Raw genomic sequence first — 23,183 nt, 5'->3', positions numbered from 1 at the left:
AAAACAAAGGCGCTTTCCTTCTTTATGATTAGATGTCTAAAGTTAGTTATTTATCAATAAACATAGCAATTCAAGAGGATGGCATGATAAATATGCATGCATTCATGTTGTAAAAGAGAAAAACGAATAACATCAATTGTTATTGCTCGAAAAAAAAACTAGAATTAATGGTTGTTTTTTAATCTAAAAGTTGTATCAAACTACTTTGAAGACCCTATGTGTATGAAGTCGGGACCGCGAGTTACTAATTTATTAATATTACTTTAAACCAAGAGACATAAGTTATTATATATTATTCATTATTGAAATTTAATATTAAACACAGGATACCATTTGTGGGGCTATTGATCTTTCTCTCGCTATGAGAAGCACCTCTTATATGAGATATTATGGATATTTCCTTATATACAACTAGCCTATAGGTAAACGCGACCGGTTCAGTTTCCTATTGTATCTTAAATTTATATTATAAAAAAAAAGTTTCATAAAAATTAATCAACCTGTCATTTTTGTGTGTTGCTGAAATATAGATAATTCACAATTTCAATTTATTATATTTCAGCATTCAGTCAATTCTACGTATTTTTTATACATTTATAATAATGACAAAACAATAACAAAACAGCACATCTCCAATGTAATTTCAGTTCTTGATTATATTTGCGACGAGCCACGGACACGCCCCTTCCATCCCCTATTATATTAACCGAAGATAGCGAAAACGACTAAAGTACTTTGAATTAAATAATAATTTTCAACTCTAATGCAACTCATATAAGAGTCAATATTCTATAAACAATTATACATTATGTAATCACATAGTCCTGTTCTATTTTGATTTGTCCATAAAATAATACACTTTGAGCTTTGTCTGAGATTCATTGGAAAGTAAGTGATGTTTTAGCATTCAATGAATTTAATTAATTAAAGCTGTGATTATTATTTCATTTTCTATATTTAAGTAATTGTGAATTAGTTAAGTTTATAAACATAATACAAGTCTCATATAATTAATACATCAATCTTTTTATATATTGTGTTATTGAATGTAAATTTTTTTATTGTGTGTGTACAATAAAGAGTTATTATTATTATTAAATCTCGATCCTCTAACGCAATGAATTCCGAAGAATACACTATTTTAGTGTATTCTTTACTTATATTGTTTACGTTTTTATAATGATATGAAAAAAATCTGCCTTAATAATTAAATCGTAAGTTACCATTACAATTAGTTTAATTTAAAAAGCAATAAAGAAAAGTTTGCTCAAATTAAACGATATTACTATGCGTTAATAAAATAAAATTAATAGGTTATTATATTAAGCTCATTCTCTTATAATATGAACTCTTATTTTATTTTATTTTCCTTAGGACAACCAACAGTAGATACAATATCACATACAAATAATAAATCACATTTCAAAATTATCAACGTAAAAGTTTTACTATTAACAGGTCTCATAGTGCGTTAGAATATTATTGAAAATATAAATTAAACATTTTTTTTAAACACATAATTATCCAATACAGTTCTGACAAGAAAGTGTAATCAAATGCTGACTTTAAGCTAAAACTAAACATTTTAATACGAACAAAACGTTCATCATTACCTGTATTTCTCGGTTTCGCTTTTGAAAAGAGTTCCAAACAATTTCTCGCAAAATTTTTATTCTTTGAATGTGCAATGCGAAACGTTTGTATATAAATGTACAATGGAGAAGCGCGTTACTTGCATTGCTAAGAGGTTCTATTGTTTAATGCCACAATTAGTTGCGAATTCTGGTCCGAATGAAAGAAACTGCCCAAGTCGCCGACTGGACATTATAGCGAGGCGCAACCCTCTTTGATACTAGTGTAGCTTTTTTAAATTGTATTATTGACGAATGTTTGACTTGGATCTTGTATCTGAATCAACTTTTTATTAATACTTTGAATAAGTAAATTCTCGTGAATTGCTTAAATAATATATCAAAGAAATTGAACTATAATATTAATTGCCTTAACATAATAAATGTTATTTGCTACAGCTATTACAATGTAAGAAGATACAATTCCATAACGTAAGTATTTAATTTATTCCGCCTTTGTTTTATATGATGAATTCCTTTACGATAAAACAAAATACATAACATATTCTTGAGATATATTATGTCTAATTCTCAAAAATGGCTGGTCCTTATACTCTTCACAACAAACAACAACAACAACAACAGCCTGTAAATTCCCACTGCTGGGCTAAAGGCATTCTCTCCCTTTGCGGAGAAGGTTTGGAACATATTCCACCGCGCTGTTCCAATGCGGGTTGGTGGAATACACATGTGGCAGAATTTCTATGTAATTTGTCACATGCAGGTTTCCTCACGATGTTTTCCTTCACCGCTGAGCACGAGATGAATTATAAAGACAAATTAAGCACATGAATCAGCGGTGCTTGTCTGGGCTTGAACCTGCAATCATCGATTAAGATGCACGCGTTCTAACCAATGGGCCATTTCGACTATACTCTTAAATTGGTTCTTTATTTTACCGTCTGGTTACCGGTTCTTTGGACATTATAGCAAAATCAGCAAAATTCATCATGATTTGGCTGATAATATAGCATCGAACGCAAAAAATCATTAGTAACTTTGTCACAGAAATAACAGTAAAGTATCAAGACGTATTCGTCACTGTGTACCATATTTGGGCGGACGGACAGCGCTCAAGGTGGCCGGTTTCCGAATACCCATCTAACAATGGGATATTATGGAGTGGACTGACGTGACGTATCATGGATATGTCTTACACATAAACTTTTTCTTACATTTCAATATACAACTCTCATATTATATATAAAATAGGATTAAAATATTTATATATTTGGCTAAGCAGTTATCTACTACATAATATACAAAAGAAATATAAACTTATACAAAACGAAAAGAAATTATTCTTTTACATGAAATAATTTAATCAAACGAATCTTTCGTTTTATAACATTACTACATTTTACTTAATAGAGAAATAATCTACGTATTTCGGAAAGTTTAAGGCGTCCTTATCATCAAAATGCTTTATTAAAAGTATTGAATGTAAACTTAAATTTATGAAACTAGTAGTCGCCCGCGGCTTCGCTATCGTTTGAGAGTGTTATGTGTTAGGCAAAAAAAGTCCTTTCTTTTTCAAGTTTCCTTCATACCAAATCTCATCAAATTCTTTCAACAGTTTGGTTGTAAAAGAGCGACAGACAGCTGTCTGTCAGTCTGTACAGACAAAGTTTTCAAACATTTATAATATTAATATAGATTACTAAAATATTACTACGAAGTAATAAACGTGTTTCGGAAAGTCTTCAAGCGTCCTCATCACGAAAATGCCACATGAAGTATTGAAATATGATTACTTAAAGTTATGAAACAATAAATACGAAATAGCAGAATTTTATTAGTATGTTTTTATAAAGTCGAGTCCATTCTATGGCATGCGTGCCGTTCGCTCATATCTGTAATGCAACTGCCAAAACAATGATCAATTTAGCAATCACGCTCCGGCGTTCGCTTCTTTACTCACGGCTACCAAATCCCAGGGCTGATCGTCCTTGCATTTTGGGAGAGAAATATGATAATATTTACATGTAAAACGAATATGTACTCATTTAATTCGATGTACTCAAATGTTATTTTTATTGAATATATGTCAAATGTATTTATAGAGGAATTTAGTTATACAGATATTTTATCTAAATATATTTAATTAATCGTATTATTTTAACGTAAAATTCACTGCAATAATTGGTTTAAAGTAATAAATTAAATAATCATAACATTAAAGTATCGAAATTTAATATAAAAAAATAAAAATTGTTAATAAATAATCAAAATAATTATGAATACATCTTTGTGACTTTTATAGACCTCTCAAACCTCTGTACTTTTGAGGAATAAAATTAAAAAGACAATACAATTGCCTTCAATAGTAACAGCGCCTCTAAATATTTTTCTATCTGGGTGTAGGCAATTTAATTGATGACGAATACATCAAACTGACTAAGAAAATTGTAATGTCGTTTGCGAGTATGACGTTAAACCCGAGAGCCATCCCTACATCCGAAATATGTCTATTTCACGTTCACCTAGCCTCTATTGTTATTAAGCCAAAAAAGTTTCCATATTTCCATTGTTATGCTCTTTTGTTTTATGGAATGCATAGGCTTTATATACTCGGTTTTTATATAAATTGGGAAAGAGTTATACGGCACATGAATTTTGGGCATCAGGTATATTTGTACGGGTGAATACGAACTTACATCACTTTGTGTAATATATTCAAATGCATATTGTTTATTAGTGTATTACAGTATTTAAATACGTATACATTACTGATTTCTCATCATTATTTAAGATAATGACCGAATCATTTTTGTAATATTTAATAAACATTAGGGTTCATCCTTTCCCTTCCCTAACGCTATAGCGCCAAAATGTACTTTTCAGAAGATTAAGTGACGTCAGTGAAAATCATCATTGGTCTAGTTTTTGAAATAAACCCGCAACTCAGTTTTTTTAATAAGTTCAATGTGAATTATTTAAAAATATATATGTCAGAGTATAATAAAATATGTTTTCGAAATGTAAATAAAATGTTGTATTAGCAGTTACGACGTTCAAGCAAATGAAGGGCAAAGGCACTTTATACTAAAATTACAGATTATCGTAGAAATACGATAACAGTACGGATGTGATAGGCCATTTATTTCCCACTTTTGGGACGGTCTCTTTTCTTATGGAAGAATTTTGGAGGATTATCTTGTGCCACAATTTTATTAACTTAAGCAAGCTTCCTTGCTATGTAATGAGAAATCAAAATTAGCACAAAAAAAACAATGGATTACATTCTCACCTCTGGGCCACCAGTCCACCGTGGTGTGGTCCAGTGAAGTGTGGGTTGTGGCTGACCACAAGCCAGAGAGCGACCTCGGCTTTTAAAGATTTTGTTGAAAACGATATTGTGCTATGCGTAATTTTTATATCACAGAGGCGTATGAACATAACAAGGCTATACTTGATTGAAAATGACGCCGAAATCAATTAAATTCTCATAAGACACAGATCATATTATCTTCAATTATTTTCTTGCCAACTTCAAGGTAAATGACCTTATGTTAATTATTATTGTACGACAAAGTTATCTATAGGATTAAATGAAGCGCGGTTGTCCAATGACAAAATAAAAGTTATGTATTAATGAACGTTTTAATACAATGCCATGAAATTAAAAAGAATTAATTGTATTAAGAGTAAGGAAGTATTAAACAATACACATTCAATTCATAATTTGCGTTCTTGTATTGCCAGTTAATTATAATAAATAATTTCTTAATATCAAACAAAAATAGAAATGTTCTTCGTAAGAATAGTTCACGGCATGTGATCATGTATAGAGACACACAGTTATCGGAGCAAACCACACATATACGACCTTAAATAATGAGGAAGCGCATCTCATCTTCGCGACGGTAATTATTTCTCATTCTCAGCATCCATCTACCTGCCGTGATGAGGTTGCACTATGCATTAGGTGATGACGTCACTAGTTGATGAGAAACTGTTGCTATTACTATAGCCTGTTCCAATGGCAGGAGCAGTACAGACTAATAAAAATCTTTGACATTACATTGATATAATACAATTGATCGGGATCTTGGAATATCTATGAATTCGATTAAACCATTGCGTTTGAAATGAAATTGGAGTTATATAATTATTTAACTGGAATATATATGTTACAGGTAAAGATATGTTAAGAAGGAACAGTTGGAGTTCATAATATAATAATTATAAGACAATCTCTATGAATTCGTGAATGTAATATATTGTTTTCTTAACTCGTTTTACCATTCGAATGCACATAAGTATATATCGCACTAGGTACCGCACTGACTTTGCATGTTATAGCCAAGGCTTAATTTTTGAAATATTTTGATTCCTAATCATAATTATAGACAATTAATTAGCTCTTTGCTGTGCGATTTATCCGCAAATACACAGTATTCTTTATCTAACTGAAAGCACACTATATCTTTTCTTGTTTTACTATGTTTTATCTCAGTATATACGTTAAAAAGCATCAGTTATAGATCTTTCTTTGACCAGCTATCTATTCTCCTAATAAACATATGCCGATTATTATTTATAATTTTGATGTCAAACTTTATATCTATTATAGCTGAAGTCGTGAGTTAAGTATATATACTTAACTCACGACTTCAGCTTCGACATTTAACAATATAATTAACAATATATACTTAATTTCCATACAATTAATTATATATTGTTACATTTTCTGACAAATTCAGGTAAAAATAAAAAGAAATAAAATTTCAAGTAGATATTTAGTTTTTAACAAAATATAAATATGTCTTTGAAATGCCTTGGTCATAAAGAGACATTTTAATCTTATTACTTTCGTATTAACACTATTCTTTTTCTATATTTTTCATTGTTGGTGGAATTCAGATGTTGGACGTGAAGCTCAACGAGTTGTCTAACCAAGTTAGTGGTATCGACATTCGTGTGGACAATTAGTTCGAATACCTTCAACTGTTCTAATGCTTTCCAATCATCCTTGTGTTTAACAGCAACGTTAAACAATTCACTTAAAACCTCCTTAGTTTTCTTTATCATACTTAAAATGAAACCAGCTCTGTAAGGCCCTTCATCTCTATGTTTTTCTTTTAATTCCTTCACAGTTGCTATCTTTCTTTCGGTGTCGTGTACTGTCTGGTCGACTAGTGCTGCGATTTTACTTTTTAGTGTTTCATCCTTTTCATCGCCATTTGTATCTCTGTCTTTAGCTCTGAATTTAAAATTGGAGTTTACAAGCCAAGATCTTCTACCAACTTTGGTTTTAGTAGACTTGTTTTCAAATGAGTTATCCAAAGATACATCTGATTCTCTAGATTGTACATCAATATATTTCAGACCGATAGAGCTTTTTATTATATGTAAAATACCTAAAAATGAATAATTCCATATAATAAATATAAAACATGTAAGAGATTTTTCTTTATCTATTACTTATTTAAAATGTAATTGATTCTGAGTAAGTGTTGCGGATGTCCATGGGCGGTGGTAGTCACTTTCCATCAGGTGAGTCTCCTGCTCGTTTGCCACCAATCTCATAAAAAAATATTATTAACTTACCGAAATAGACACAGATTTTTAGCAACATGCTAAATTAAACTGTAAAACATTTTAAAACTAATCAGTTTTCATTCCTATCAGTAGAAATTTCATGAGCGACCTTACTTTTGCTTTAGCAACCATAAAAATATTTTCTCATTTCCATTTAATGTGAAAGTTTCAAAATTAGATTTTAATAGTTCGTAATATCTGTTATCGTTATCACTTTATAATCGTTTTCTATTAAATGCAGTTGATTTAATGAGCAAATTATAAGGTAGTAATAAGCAAATTATAAAGTTTTTAATAATCTTCTTGATTATTTATACAGAACCAGCCTTATGGACGCAAGATTCACAATTTTGTCAAACACCTAGGCGTTTTTTATAATTGTCCTCTCTAGTCGGGGACTGCACTAGAATGTATATTAATGGGAACTGTAAAACGAGTAAGATCCTAGGTAAAAATGACACATTATTTATAATGTAATTTAATAATGTTGAGATTTTTTTTATTAAGTAATTGCTAGTAAATACGTGAATATTTTACAATTAATAAATACCTCTTGGACTAACCGGATGAGAACATTTATACGTCTCTTGCTTATATGTATATAACTTTTTTAGCTATGTGCAATAAATACTATTTGATTGGATTAAATTGATGTATTATTACACATTATACTATGGCTCGATTATGTATTTTAAATAATTTTCAATTAAAATGAACGCATAACTTGAGCCAACCGCTTTAGAGCTCCTGTTTTTTTTTTCGTCCTGACCATTATACATTCATATATTTTATATTGTAACCCAAAAGAATATAATGATTCAATTAAACTGACACATTACGTCATTATAGTGAAAAAATTCAAAAATAACTTTTTGAAGAAATATTTAGACAAATCTAACAATGTTATCATTAATTACAAGAAATCTCCCAAAATTAGAATTACAGTTTTGTGCTGTACGAAAATGTCACAGTTTATTTGGAATCAAAGATTTGGTTCGTTTAGAAAAGGTGAGTTTAATTTAGTTATTTTTATTTAAGCACAAATATATTTGTGCTGACGCTATCAGCTAAAAATTGTAAGCAGTTGGAAGTTTCGTAAGCTAAAAAATCATTTAGAGACACCCCAAATTATTGACTCTCTCTCCTTAAAGGTACGTTCCTCTCTCTATCCGATTAATTAGGCAAACATAATGTTACTGATATTATAAATTAATACAATGCGAAAGGAGTAGGTTTCTATCGGACTGGAATGGCTAAACATATTGGAATAAAACAAAAAATTAGTCTGGTATGACATACGATTACTTTTCATTCTTAATACAGATTAAGACTCCACACAAACACTGACTCCGCCAGTGAAAACTCAAATTCATAAGGTGTATATTTTAATAAAAACATTCATTTTTAACGAACAAACACCATTTAAAAAGTCAAATATTGAGAAGACGTAGGTAATATATCAGCTGGTAAATGATCATCTCCATCACCGTAAAAGATGTTAAAATGTACGAAATATTAATCATTCATATAAAATTGGAATATATATTATACATTGCTGTTTCGGTAATTACCTATATTTATCCAATTAATCTTCAAACTAGAAAATCGTAATACAAAGTATACCTGTTTGTCGATGGTATATATAGTTCATTTATCTACTCCACAGCCGGAAACTTTCACCATTTCACCCGTTCATAGCGGTAATCATGGAATTGCGATCGAAATGATAAAGAAATATTATCTGAGCGAACATGTTCTTGTGCGCGCGCGCAACATGGATCTTTCCGATGATCGAGCTATTGACGAGTACCTCACCGACATATTGAAGCAGGGTAAATCTAAATTCATTATAAAATAAACACGAAACTTTACTTGGTGGTAGGCCTTTGTGCAAGCCCGCCTAGGTAGGTACCACCCACTCATCGGTTATTCTACCGCCAAATTACAGTACACAGTATTGTTGTGTTCCGGTTTGAAGAGTGAGTGAGCCCGTTCGCTGTGCCTGTAGTTACACTTATCTACAGGCACAAGCGACGTAGCATCTTAGTTCTCAAGGTTGATGGCGCATTGACGATGTAAGGAATAGTTAATATTTCTTATAGCGCCATTGTCTATGGTGATGGTGACCATCTTACTTACTATCAGGTGGCCCATATGCTCGCCCGCCAACCTATTCCATAAAATAAAAGAAAAATGAAAAATCTTTAGATTTACTAATATTTTGATTATATTTAATAATGGATGTTGAAGCTATTATAATTCAATTTAATAGATATGAAAGAAATAAATAGTAATTGGAGTAACTAATAGAAATAATTATACAGAATTACTCAAACGTAGCGCTTCGTGATTAACTACATATTTCTTCATATTTTGTTAAAAATCTATCGAAATTGTCGAAGTCGTAACGGTTTAAGAAATCGCTTTTAAGGTTCAACAGTTTCATTTGTAAATATATAACTACCTAAGTAATTTCTTGATGTATTAAAATCATCATAAAATTGTATGGACTATCATATGTATATAGATACTAATTCGAAAATAGTTCGTCTAGAATTAGATGTCGTCACTCCGTTTCTACTATCATCCTTCTTCCTCTTAGGACATCTTTCTTAGTTGGAAAGAGACGCATAATAAGTTAATAACTCTCGAAATATACTTATAGTTATTTTGACAGGTCATTCTCTTTTCGCTAAAACGGAAGATGGTACCGCTGCAGGGATATGTGTGAACTGCGTATCTAGCCAAGTGGACGCGAAAAATTTGCGAAGCTATGCATTTTACAGACAAGTATTATACAATACCTACAATAAGTAGTACAAAGTTTATATAATGAACAAAATATTACCACCTTATAGTTAATTATTCCTATATTTTTGTTTATAAAGCAAAGGCTACACAGCATACGGTTTCGAGTTTCAACTATTGGATAGAAATCCTAATCATAGAGACCGTATTAGTAGTTGTAGTTTAAAATATAGCCCATAGGTATTCGTAGTCGTATATGTATGATACATATATATTAAATATTATAAGTGTAAATTAATTAATCTAGTTACTTATTATTTTTGATAGGATCCAAATACCAAAGATTTTCTTTACTTCACCGCGAAATTACAAGAAACACCTAATCTATGGAATATCTTTAAACAGCGTGAAGTTTTTGAGGTTAGTTAAAACTTTAATTCTTTATTGTTCTTCATTTAAAAACATTACATTTCCTTATTTTAATAATTATAAAATATTATGTTTTAATAACGTAATTTTCTTTTGTTACGCCGCCACATACATAGATGAAAATGCTAGCCGTTTTACCGGAGTTTCGCAGGCAGGGTGTGGCTACCATGCTGGCTGAGAAATCTAAAATTCGAGCTCAGAAACAGGGGTACCAAGTTATTCGTATGGATTGCATGAACCCATATGAGTAAGAGCGATTTTTTTACTATTAGATAGTCTGTTTAACTACTACGCGTATATCGATGTCAAAGCTTTGATCAAATCTGTTTATTTAAATTTAAATAAAATTCAAGTAAAATTAAATTGTGATGATTACAACAACAACACCAGCCTGAAAATTCCCACTGCTGGGCTAAAGGCCTCCTCTCCCTTAGAGGAGAAGGTTTGGAACATATTCCACCACGCTGTTCCAATGCGGATTGGTGGAATACACATGTACAGTTAATTCTAAGTGTACAGATAGATAGATAGAAGTGTAGCAAACACCCTTCCAGTACTATTTGTGATATTTGTAGACAGTGCTGGACACTTATAATATTTATATATTTTTTTCAAAAGTACTAATATTTTCTTTTTATTTTATTATTACAGCTATAAAATAGCCGAACGTTGCATGTTATCATGCCTACTAAGGTTCCCTCTACACAAGTTGCGCGGCGCACATGCACCGTTTATCAAGCGCAGCTCTGAACACAACAAGTACGTGCGGGTGTACGTCGCGCATGCGCAGCAAGATTTGCCTGCCATCATTGTGAAACGCCACGAAATTGATGAAAACATGATTGAATGAATGATACAACTTAATTTTAAAACTCGTTTATAACCATTTTCCCTCAAATAAAAGTCGATCGATTATTATTTAGAATCAACAGAGTAAAAATAAAAATGATTTTGCGTCTGCAATTCCTTTTCACGGAATTTTATTTAAATAATACATGTCACGATTTTAACGTTTTGTATGTTTTAATTTTAATTCTCTGTTGACGTTTTGTTTTGAATGTTTTCACTTGTTGTGTTGTCATATTTGAAATTGAAATTCTAAATAAAGGTGGAGTTCTAATAAAATAGTTTATTACTGCCATGATGGTGAGTCCTGAATAATTTCGAGATAATTAATATACTTCGAGAGTTATAAGTGCGTAGGAAATCTCGGATTCACACTATATACTTATAGTCTGTTGGTTGGCAAATACGGCACGACCAAAAAGACGTGCTTTACAGGGTGTTCACACTTCCAACTACCAGGCTGTTAAAAAAACCTATATCAGGCTAACCCACGGATCGAGGCAAATACTTTGGAAACTGTAGCCTTATACCTAGAAACCTGAACAACGAGGCTGTCACCTACAGTAGAATGTACCACCTGCATATTATATAAAGGTGTATACACACAACAAAAAAAATACGAAACACAAATTATTATATAATTCTTTATTTGATAACCATTATATTAAATTAAAAATAACTTTAAGCAAACGATTTATTTACTTAAGCCTCTCCTTGCCCTACGGATCACTTACATACCCTGCTTGTTTACATTTGAACAGGGAACCTTACCTCTCGTCCTTAAGACAAGATTATATAACAACAAAGTTAATAGCATATTGTTCATTAGAACTTATCTAACTAATACCAATAACTGCTTAATAATTGCACTTCGTACATAATTAAATTCGTTAATAAGATCATTAATGAGATTTATTTCTAATTCGCTGGTCAGTCTTATCGCGGTTGTTAGAGCAAGTATTTTTTTACAATGGCATCTATGAACCAGTCTTCAGAGAAACGGAGATGATCTCCCGGCTGGGAAAGGAAAACTAACTTCCCGGCTTCGTCCATTTTCTTTAAGCCCAATCGATCCTGGAATTATACAAGAATATTTATTAATAAGAATATTTTTTATTTTCTTCCGTTTTCTTACTCTTGGAATATGTTCCAAAACTTCTCCTCAAAGAGAAAGGAGGGCTTTAGCCCAGCAGTGGGAATTTACAGGCTGTTGTTGTAATTGTATATTGAAACAGGTGATGACCTATTGGGTCACACGTAAATCTTGACTAATTATTGAAAATTCAAGTCCAGAATAGCCTCACCGATCTCAAACTCTGAAGACATTAACAGACGAAATATTGATAATAATATAATAACTCCAACAATTGTAGTTCACTTTTTTTTAGTCTACACTTCCCACAATGTAAATAATAACATCGAAATTCCGACATAGACGGATGTCCTGTGTAAAAATTACGCTCGCGCGCGGTTTTCAATGTAAAATTTTTAACGTAATAACCTATGTTGGCGTTGAAGGATATCGTTCCTTTAACGTTCAACTGATCGCATTGAAAATTACAAACAGACTCGGGCAGGTCAACATCTGTGTTTTGCTAATCATACCGCCGTCTGTCCATACGATTGATTAACAACAACAGCCTGTAAATTCCCACTGCTGGGCTAAAGGCCTCCTCTGCCTATGAGGAGGTTTGGAACATATTCCACCACGCTGTTCCAATGCGGGTTGTTGGAATACACATGTGGCAGAATTTCTATGAAATTTGTCACATGCAGATTTCCTCGCGATGTTTTCCTTCATTGCTGAGTACGAGATGAATTATAAAGACAAATTAAGCATATGAAACAGCGGTGCTTGCCTGGTTTGAACCCGCAATCACCAGTGAAGATGCACGCGTTCTAACCACTGCACCATCTCGACTCTTACGTTTGCTTAGATCTTTAAAATTACACAACGGATTTTGATGCGGTTTTTTTAATAGATAGAGTGATTCGAGAGGAGGGTTTTTGTATAAAAAACACGAACAATATATTAAACAAGCGTCTAATAAACTCGTCCAAAAATCGTCGTGAATAAATAAATTCTGTAGTATATGTAGTATCAGTAGTATATCTAGTATATATAAAGGAAACAACAAACCTTTTTGTAAATAGACGATTGTTGTAAAGTCAGAAGATCTTTCGCCTGTCCGGGGGCGTAAAAGCCGAACCACTCCGTTTCTCTGGGCTGCACGATACTGTCGTTATCGAATTTGACCATCACGAAATGCTCCAGCTTTAACAAATTGTCGACGTAGGTCTGGTTGATATGCAGCTCATTGTTGATGTCTGCGAGGAATTCGCTGTTCTTGGCGTACTTCTTCTCGTCAAGTGGATCGTGCCAGTACGTGGCTTGAACGAGGGATTTTTGAACCCAACTGTAAAAAATAATCACATCAGTTTAATAACAATTTTCATATTTACTATTTTATTACTATCGTAATTATCGAACAGAGGCTTTCCTGTAAGAATAAGACTTTAAATTCAAAGTTGAACGCGATCATGAAATATCAGATTGATTTTTAATGTAATGAGTATATTATAAGGGTGTATTAAAACAGACTAACACTTTTAATGAGACACAGATCACACACACATCATGTGAAAAAGAAATAGAAAACAAAAAATACTATCTAATTCATTTTTTTTTTGTTATTTAATCTTAAAAACGTGTAACCCACACGCATCAAAATAACATATTATCGTAAATCAAGTTCGACACTTACGATCATGAGCATAATAAACCAGTATGCAACATGACTATAGACTATAGTAATAACTTAAAAGGTAACACAACAATGATAACACGCTTGCATAAATTTTCGTAATATAAATCGGCTTTCAACCCTCTACGAATGTGATTCCATATCACTTCTTACAGAATAGCAATTTTGGCACAATAGGCTATATGCGAAAAATAAATTGTGAATTATTGTAATCAGTATATATTATGAGTTTAAAAATGGTTATTTACTAACGAAAGTTGAAAATAATACTTAATTTATTAAAAATTCCATAAATAAAAATGCATTTTTTCAAACGTTTGTCACGTGACATAAAACGCTCCTGATTGACCAGGCTTATGATGAAGTCACTTTCTTGTAAACTTTGCTTTTCTACTATATGTTCCACAGATTTATATACAGGAAAGTGACGTCACCGACCCCATTGAAACGCCATGTTGTCCAAGTAGTAAGTTGGTTTTGCGCGCTATTTAAATATGGAATTTTTAATATGATATTTTTCGGCAAATATGTACTAGAAATAAAAAAACATAGCTTTTACTGGGTTCCTTTACTTCTACTAAATAATGTAAAATGAATTTTGAAAACTAGTCAAATAGCCTATTCATGTTAAACATTTATATCATCTCATTGTTATCGAATAAACTTTCATTCAAAGTAAGCTTAGAAAAGGTTGACTTTATGAAGCACTAAAATAGTAAGTATCTTACAGGTTGCGGTTTATAAACAAATGATTTCACAAGAGTTTTCCTAAGTTCATATCATATTTTGTTTCTGTTCATTAAATTTAATTTCTGTTCAAATTAATTCTCTACTCATAACATGACGTTAAGGTAACTTTAGGTCGAACACAAATCGAATTTTAAAAGCTAAGGTGACAGATACTTAAATTCAAATAATTTATCGCTGTTATAAATCGAATATATAAATGATTAATTGTCAGAGTGCCTTGAACTCTATGTTGGATATGAAACAAAAAGTAACTCGAATACAACGTGAGATGAATATCGATTAGTGCCGGTAATGGATTTGTGATATCACTCACTTTTAATTGTAATTTGTAATTGTTTTGCTAACCGTGCACTTGGGGAAAAATCTACTAAAAAAAGGTCATATCATCGACATTGCGACAGCATATTTACAACAATATCTACTTCAGTTAACAAAACTTAACATTAAGCTGGCTGATTTGGACTTTTAAACATTTAAAGCTTAAATTTACTTAAACACTATATTTTAAGTTTCAGTTTTATTCATTATGTTTATGTAATTTTCTTTCATCATTCACGTAAATACATCAATTTCCATCACTTATAGGTATAAGCTTCCTCTTAGAAGTGGTAAATCATAGATTTATTCACTTGTGACTTAAATTAATATCGACGTATGAGTGTGTGACGCTTGTGCATAAAATAAGTCTTAGAGTTAGCGTGCACTGGTGATTTTTGTCACGGTGACTGTTTCGTCACCCTTCCGTGAATATGTATGGAGTTGCGTCCATGTTACGACGTGACAATTAGGTGAAATGTGTGTACGCCGACCGTCGAACAAGCCCGTGACGAGACTGTCAGCGTCTTTACGTTTTTTCATAGCAATATTCAGATATTCACGTGAAAATTAATGCGTGGGAAGAAATTAGTACCCAGTATTCTCTTCGCTTTCTTTTTCTACCGAGTCTCACAAGTTCACAGAGAACCACCGTCTCTTCGAAATCCATAGTGGCAAATGACACTTCGATTTCGAAAATGTTTTGTCACTGTCTCTATTAATGAGCGCACTCCATTTTGGAAACATGACGTGACAATGACAACTTAAAGTCACCGTGATAAAAATCACCAGTGCGCGCTAGTTCTTAGTGTGCGAAGAGACAAAGAGTAAAAAGCTAAGTAAAGATAGCAAAAAAAATACTAAACGGATTATTTTTGTTAAGTTTATTTAACGTGGTAAATCTTCGAGATTTAAATCTACTTTATTTTACTATATACTTCATTGTACACCACACAGAAAATAAATAAATACGAAAAATATACAAATATAATCTATTTACGTGTATATTAACCATTTAAACGTAGGTTTAGTTATTCATCTATTTTAATTATAAGATTATAATCGTTCCAAGTATTTGTAATTGGAGCGAATTCTGTACATGCCTAGGTACAAATGTGTTACCTAACAGACTTAAGTATGGAAGTTATATCATATATTCTATAACTGGCTTAGCATAAAGATCACATGAACATTACGACTTGTATTGTATGATTCCTTCTGGACTTGATATTTATTAACTATATGTGTTAACCAAAAAATTGACGTTAGGTACGCTGATTTCCACAAGAGACAGTAATTCCAGGGGTTTAGTCTTGTCTTATCTTGGCTTATCTTTTTGTGAGCCCAAACAATAAAGGGAATATATTGAATAATAAGAAAGGATATAGCATTACATTATAACATACTTTATAAAGGTTTTATTTCCAAATATTGGCTATATTCCAATCGAATCGTATGAAATGACGACTCGATAGTGATGAGGTAACTTGAAGAATTTTATTTACTGTAATGACATAACAAGAAAATCTTCCATTTTTATCGATACATACATTTTTATAGTGATCTTAGAAGTGACGTCACAATTTAATCTTCACCATTTTATATCCATAGATTCAGAGTAATAATTAATATAGAATTAAATTATTATTATTATTGTCATAAATTCTTTCGAAGCATCAAAGTAGGCGATAACTGTTATATGTATTCATAGCATTTATTTGAAGCCGCTTCTGTCGATAAACAATAATAATCGTACAATAAACATCAGCCGATAAACGAAGATTGTGGGTTCAGAATTTAACGTGATCACTTTAAATTTTCATGTGTTTAATTTTTGTTTATGTCTCTCGAGCTCAGCACTGAGAGATCCTAGGGAACACGTGGAGTGTCGAACGAATATCTACCAATTTAGTTATCTAGAGGAGGAGCGTGATGGAATAAGGGAAACCTTCTTCTAAAAAGACTTTCAAGACCAACATTTATGCTTGTTAGCATTTACAGATAGTTTCGAAGTTAAATATTTACCTAATTCCGCTAATCACAGACAAACCACAAAATGCTAACAATAACAAAGTTATAACGTTTATCTCACAAGTCACACGGGATAAGCGGACAACTGTTGCCAGTGTAAATATAAGTCTGTCTGTTTACATACATTTGTAATTCGTAATTAACCTTGTATTTCTAATAATAGGCGAGATAGCCCAGTGGTTAGAACGCAATCATTTTAACCGACGACTGCGGGTCCCAACCCAGGCAAGCACCACATAATATTCATGTGCTTAATTTCATTGTTCTCTAACAGTGTTTATAATTCATCACAATCTCGGTGGTGAACGAAAACACCGCGAGGAAACCTTTATGTGTCAAATTTCATATAAAATCTTCCACTTGTGTATTCACCAACCCGCATTGGAACAGCGTAGTAGTATATGTTCCAAACCTCACAAGGGAGAGGAGGCTTTAGCCCAGCAGTGGGAGTTTTACAGGCTGTTGTTGTTTGTAATAAAAAGTTAAGAAAAATTTAGCGTCGTAGAACTGTCTGATGTTGCACCTAATCTTTGCAAAATGTATACAAAAATTAATGTATTTTAGTCATTGGACTTGGTCTTAATTTAAGGAATTAGTAAGATTAATCAATCTTTTATAATCGAATGATAGTTTATTTGTATATATAGGATTATCTCCGGAAATAATGAACCAATTCTAAACATTTTTCATTGGGAGATAAACTATTCCCGAGTGCTGTAGGATACATTATATTTATATCAAATCATTCTCTTTATTAATAAATTGGCCCGTACGAAGCCGTGGCGTGTCTCTAGTAGGACGAAAGATAAAATATGGACAAATAATATACTACAAGGCTTATCTGGATTATTAGATGTATCATTAATGCATCATCAATATAAAGGTCAAATCTTATAATCACAGCTATTAATAATTAATTTAGAAAATAATGTATATACGTTTTGTCACCATTTTTAACTACATATTTAGATATCAAGGTAAGTAGGTTAGCGAATTTGAATTTTAACTTAAATTTTTGTTTACAATTATTTTCATGATGGGCGGAAAATACAGCGCGGAAACCTACGTGTGTTGGATACACTCTGCATTACAACAGTGAAAAGGAGAATGCCTTATACCAGCTGTGGAAAATTTACAGGATGTAACGTACTTACTATATACACACTATATTTTAATACAAACACTGTATACAGACTGTTACAAACTACTTTCTCCGATAAAATTTAAAATAAATACCGAAAGAAATGTTAGAAGAAAATAAAAAATTATCTACAAAAATAACATTCAATCGAGCTCGTCGTAACATAAACACAGATATACGATAACCTCTGCCTGGACAAATAACTCGTGTGACCTACGTCTGAGATATTATTCAAGCATACATACATACACTTAACACTCGCTGTGTTGAAATTAAGCAAGGATGCGTCAATAAAACATTTTCCTTAAGATACTGACGGACCATTTTACTGACATTTATTTTGTTGCAGGATACACTTAATACTCACCATAATATATTTTAAAAAGCAAGAATGAGACAGCACTATTTCTGTCATGACCATGATATTTAATAGATTTTGTACAACATAATTCAATTTGAAACCGCACTCATATTGACAATTATAATTCGCTTGGCCGACTGTTAAAATGGCCATTAAAATTTTCTTGCAGATCATTTAAATATCCATTGCATCGTAAATAGGACAACTAAGATGGTATGTCCCTTGTAGTTACACTGGCTTGTTGAGCCTCTAGATCGGAATACAACAACATGTATTGTTGTTTGGAGATAGAATATGATGGCGGTTCGTAGTAAGACAGGCTGACTCCTGACTGACTAGCATTGAATTGAGAAACTAGTATTTAAAAGGCTAAGGTATCTGCCAGTGTTTAGTAAAAATATATAATATAAAACGTCAAAATGTTTAACGTAAAATGTAAAAAAGGTACGGGCATCTGTGAGCCTGTGGATGTTGTAAATTAAATAAAAAAAATAAAAAAACCGTATTTAAAAGGAGTGGATACGTTCCTTTTTTGTTGTCCAAACCAATCGACATCTTCAAAGCGACATACTTTTGAGAATGACAAAACAAAGTATAATTAAGTATGTTTTGGTATTAGATAAACATATTACGTAAATACACATAAAGAAGTAGATTTAGAATATCGATATTTAATTAGCTACGGCGACGAGCTGGCGCCATTAATGCTAGCACAATATATATTTTTCGACAATATTGATTGAATTCGAAAGCTAAAATAATATTTTTCGACCGAGGCTTAAATTCGCAAGATCCTAAAAGTCGTTAGGTGTTAGGCATAAAGTTATGTCCTACCTATATTTGAAGCTTACTTCGTACCAATCTACATCATTTCAGTGTTTAGCGTAAAAGAGCAACTAACAGTCAGAGATACCGAGTTACTCGCATTTATAAATATATGTTTATATTAGCAAACTGTCTTGCTATTCATCTGGAGCAATAGGATCTATTCTGGATTTTTTTAGTGAGAATCCGTATTGTGTATAAATGCGATAATAATTACAAATTGGATTGCTCTTTCGTAAGTGATCTATACCAAAGATAAAATTAAGTTATTTAGGTAGTCCAGATGGCCCAGTGGTTAGAACGCGTGCATCTTAACCGATGATAGCGGGTTCAAACCCAGGCAAGTACCGCTGATTCATGTGCTTAATTTGTCTTTATAATTCATCTCGTTCACAGCGGTGAAGGAAAACATCGTGAGGAAACCTGCATGTGACAAATTTCATAGAAATTCTGTTACATGGGTATTCCACCAACCCGCATTGGAACAGCGTGGTGGAATATGTTCCAAAGCTTCTCCTCAAATGGAGATTAGAGGCCTTTAGCCTAGCAGTGGGATTTTAAAAGCTGTTGTTGTTGTTGTTGCTGGTATAATTCGTTTTTTAGCCGAATAAATTTGTCCCTTGTTCAATTTCAACATTCTATACCAAATTATTCTTTTTTTTCTTTGTGGCTTTTATTTAAATTATTCTTAACAAGTAGCCTTAAAGTTCTTAAGTGACAGTGACAAGTCATAAAGATACATTGTCCACATAATGTGGACTAGGCAACTCACTTCCACAATCTATACTTCTGTTTCATCATCGCACAGATGATACACATCTACTTAGCTGCATAAGTCTGTATATGTATTTAAGAATTTCCTATTATTATACAACATGGTCATAATTTATCTCTTCGGTAATCGTAATTGTCAGTCATACAATGCATTGCATAAATAATACATTGTTATTTATGCAATTAATAGAATTACTATATTTAATACAAAAATATTTGAAAAATCCGCTTTTTACTTAATGCATACGTATGTATGCACGGTACATACACCAAGATAACATGTTTTCAATTTTTTTATTCATATGTTTGTCTGTGTGTTTGTTCCGGCTAATCTCTGGATCGGAACGATTGTAACTTGACTTTTACTGGCAGAAAGCAAAATATGTAATAAGAAGTTACTTAGGGTACGATAATAACTTTTTTGGTAAAATCAAACGCGCGCGAAATCGCGGGCACGGCTAGTTTCAAATAAAAAAGAAAAAAAATTACCTGTAATATGCTGCATAGTTGAGTAATTTCCGAACGTAGTCACATGTTTCGTGCTGCAAAGCGAAGCAGTGAGGGAGACCGTACACGCCCTGATGTTGGCCACCAAGTGTGATCAAATTCTTTATTGGCCCCAATTTATGGCCACATCGCTGCACCACTGCTCGTCTGGCAACAAATTAAATATTGTACCGCCACATGTAATAATTCACCCTGGAATAGTGTAATGGAATCAAGTCCAAACTATCTTGAAGAGAGGATGCCATTTGGATATGATGGCATGAGAGCCGAGACAGGGTTCAAAGCCGCAATAATTATTTCGTACTTGTTTAAAATCTGAAAGTTTTAGATGAAAGGCCTTGCTCAGCAAAAAGGTTTTATGTGATTTAAGATTTTTTTTTAAATGGTATTAGTTTATGTGTTTCTGAACAGCATACCTTGACATCCTAAAATGTAAATATTGTTAACTTTTGCTATCATTACACAATGCCATTCAACCATACAGATGGCATCACAAACATTATATTCAAGTATTGGCATAATATTGACACTCTTCCTACATAAGTGCTTGACATCAATACTCCTTCAATAGTTAAATTTTGTTTTTTTTTTTGTGAAAGTTGCAACCATCATTTATGGAAGAGTTAGAAATTAAAGATGAAAAAAAATTATACTCTTAATACTGTTAGTACCAGTGGCCAGTATTTTTTTAAACAAGGAAGTGCCTTATTATTACTATATCCCTTACATGATAAAAATCTTAAACCCACTAGCTACACATAGCTAATATGCTTGTTTAAATTAATAAATATTTCATGGCCAAGGCAGGGTATTGACTTAGCTTTGTATTCAATGAAGCCCACCATAATGGAATCAGTAGATTCTAATTAAATAATTATACTACAACAAAACTAGTCACAACATGTAAATTAATTATTAATAATAAAATAAACAGTATGTATTATTATAATTGTTTAAAGTATATGTAATTCATTTCACAACTCCAAAACTCTTTGACCAGTTTATAAAAAAAAGCTTAAAATTGTGACTCTAATATTTATATGTAATGTATCTATGTATAATATATCTAGCTTATAAAAATATATTATAATGTTTTGTATTATACAGATAACATATGTGCAATATAAATAACATTGTATATATTTGTATTGATTTTACATACAATACAATTTTTGTTTAATCTGTATTATTGTTATAGTTTATTAATGAACTTTAATATTAAAAAAAATAACATAATACAAGTATAAACATTGAAATATTAAGTATTACCTAACATCAGGTATTTGTATGTTTTTACAAGGAAATTAATAAGTATTCTTTGAAATATTAACATATGATTAAAATATTTTAATAACATATGTAGATCATAGTATAAATGACTTTCATAAAAATATACTTACAGGAATTGACTTCCTTGTGAGAATCCAATACCATTGAATCCATTTTGAAGTTTTGGATCTTGGGCCAGCATTTCACAAACATATTCCACTTGTTTATTTGGATGCATAAAATATCCATTTTCTAAATCTTCCACAGTAGAATTCCCGATTTTTAGAGAAACTACATAAACACCAGGAATCTGTTTTTCTAAAAAATTCTTGAATAGACCAAGACTGAATGGTAAACAGCATGTGTCACCTAAAAAAAAAATACATACAAACACATTGTTTCAGTAGCTTTAAAAAAATTATTATATATTCAATATTTTCATTATTAAATGAATAACTTACCCATTCCATGCCATAAAACTACGGGAGTTGGCTCCGCAGAAATATATTTTAACGTTAGTAAAAACGCGAACCACCACTTCATTATGATAAATAATATAATTATTAATTCATAAACCTTAAATCAAAAATATTATTTTAAGCTAATCACATTTACTTTAAGTTAATACCTAGAATACCAATACAAATTAATATAAGTCAAATCGATTTAAAAATATATTTTAATTTAATTAAAAAAGCGGTAAAGTCATAAACTATCTATTTAAATTCCCATTGTATATATTTACAATAAACAACGCTTTATCTTAACTATTTAGGCTTTTTTTTAATTTAGACAATTGTATATATGCGAAACAACATCAACTTACGCAAATTTCAAGTTAACATTTAATGAATACAAGCTGATTATCAGACAGTGGTCTTAGCAATAAACAGTTTTCTTAATATACATATTATGTCAAAAGTGTTTTCTTGACAGTTGTCAATGTCAGAATATTTTTTAAGTAATTTCGAGTAGCAGAGCCACCTACCAGATTAGATTAGTACTAGACGAAGAAACAACACCTCGTTGTAACAACTAGTCCGCTTCCAGTTTATATTCTATAAAACAGATGGCGCTGAAAACAATTTTCTAAACAAAGAAAAGAAAATAGAATATTTTATTAATATATTAAATAATACATAAAGTATTAAACGAAATGAACTTGGGCCATGTGTATACGTGAAATGGGACGAGCTTTATTAGCTATAGAATTAACAGTCTAGTCTTTTTTCATGTGGCGATGATCA

The 23,183-nt window shown here is 31.6% G+C and overlaps 3 protein-coding genes across 3 annotated transcripts; 1 reads left to right on the top strand and 2 right to left on the bottom strand.

The window, feature by feature from the left end:
- Window positions 1-6,360: 6,360 nt before the first annotated feature.
- Window positions 6,361-7,379, bottom strand: LOC124536515. Its single transcript, XM_047113070.1, has 2 exons — window positions 7,185-7,379; window positions 6,361-6,994 (listed from the first exon to the last, which is right to left on the bottom strand). The coding sequence occupies exons 1-2, from the start codon at window positions 7,210-7,212 to the stop codon at window positions 6,441-6,443; spliced, it is 582 nt and encodes a 193-aa protein (XP_046969026.1). The 5' UTR covers window positions 7,213-7,379; the 3' UTR covers window positions 6,361-6,440.
- A 120-nt stretch (window positions 7,380-7,499) lies between these two features.
- Window positions 7,500-11,403, top strand: LOC124536474. Its single transcript, XM_047113026.1, has 7 exons — window positions 7,500-7,623; window positions 8,113-8,183; window positions 8,842-9,007; window positions 9,853-9,965; window positions 10,251-10,343; window positions 10,469-10,599; window positions 11,004-11,403. The coding sequence occupies exons 1-7, from the start codon at window positions 7,584-7,586 to the stop codon at window positions 11,200-11,202; spliced, it is 813 nt and encodes a 270-aa protein (XP_046968982.1). The 5' UTR covers window positions 7,500-7,583; the 3' UTR covers window positions 11,203-11,403.
- Window positions 11,404-11,878: 475 nt separating this feature from the next.
- On the bottom strand, window positions 11,879-22,880 carry LOC124536473 (palmitoyl-protein thioesterase 1). The gene is made up of 6 exons (XM_047113025.1): window positions 22,763-22,880; window positions 22,398-22,512; window positions 22,068-22,305; window positions 20,650-20,814; window positions 13,339-13,615; window positions 11,879-12,272 (listed from the first exon to the last, which is right to left on the bottom strand). The coding sequence occupies exons 2-6, from the start codon at window positions 22,477-22,479 to the stop codon at window positions 12,147-12,149; spliced, it is 888 nt and encodes a 295-aa protein (XP_046968981.1). The 5' UTR covers window positions 22,480-22,512; window positions 22,763-22,880; the 3' UTR covers window positions 11,879-12,146.
- Window positions 22,881-23,183: the final 303 nt, after the last annotated feature.

This window comes from Vanessa cardui, chromosome 16, assembly GCF_905220365.1.
Source record: "Vanessa cardui chromosome 16, ilVanCard2.1, whole genome shotgun sequence".
In the NCBI taxonomy this organism is placed as follows: domain Eukaryota; kingdom Metazoa; phylum Arthropoda; class Insecta; order Lepidoptera; family Nymphalidae; genus Vanessa; species Vanessa cardui.
This window is presented reverse-complemented; position numbering and strand designations above follow the sequence as displayed.

Excerpts from the sequence above, each read along its gene's own strand:
- LOC124536515 (XM_047113070.1), bottom strand. The coding sequence starts at position 7,212 with ATGTTGCTAAAAATCTGTGTCTATTTCG. Across the intron at positions 6,995-7,184 it reads AAAAATCTGTGTCTATTTCG|GTATTTTACATATAATAAAA; the intron begins GTAAGTTAATAA and ends ATTCATTTTTAG.
- LOC124536474 (XM_047113026.1), top strand. The coding sequence starts at position 7,584 with ATGTATATTAATGGGAACTGTAAAACGAGTAAGATCCTAG. Across the intron at positions 8,184-8,841 it reads ATTTGGTTCGTTTAGAAAAG|CCGGAAACTTTCACCATTTC; the intron begins GTGAGTTTAATT and ends TCTACTCCACAG. Across the intron at positions 10,600-11,003 it reads GATTGCATGAACCCATATGA|CTATAAAATAGCCGAACGTT; the intron begins GTAAGAGCGATT and ends TTATTATTACAG.
- LOC124536473 (XM_047113025.1), bottom strand. The coding sequence starts at position 22,479 with ATGAAGTGGTGGTTCGCGTTTTTACTAACGTTAAAATATATTTCTGCG. Across the intron at positions 20,815-22,067 it reads TCACAAGGAAGTCAATTCCT|ACGAGCAGTGGTGCAGCGAT; the intron begins GTAAGTATATTT and ends ATTTGTTGCCAG. Across the intron at positions 12,273-13,338 it reads AATCGTCTATTTACAAAAAG|GATCGATTGGGCTTAAAGAA; the intron begins GTTTGTTGTTTC and ends GTATAATTCCAG.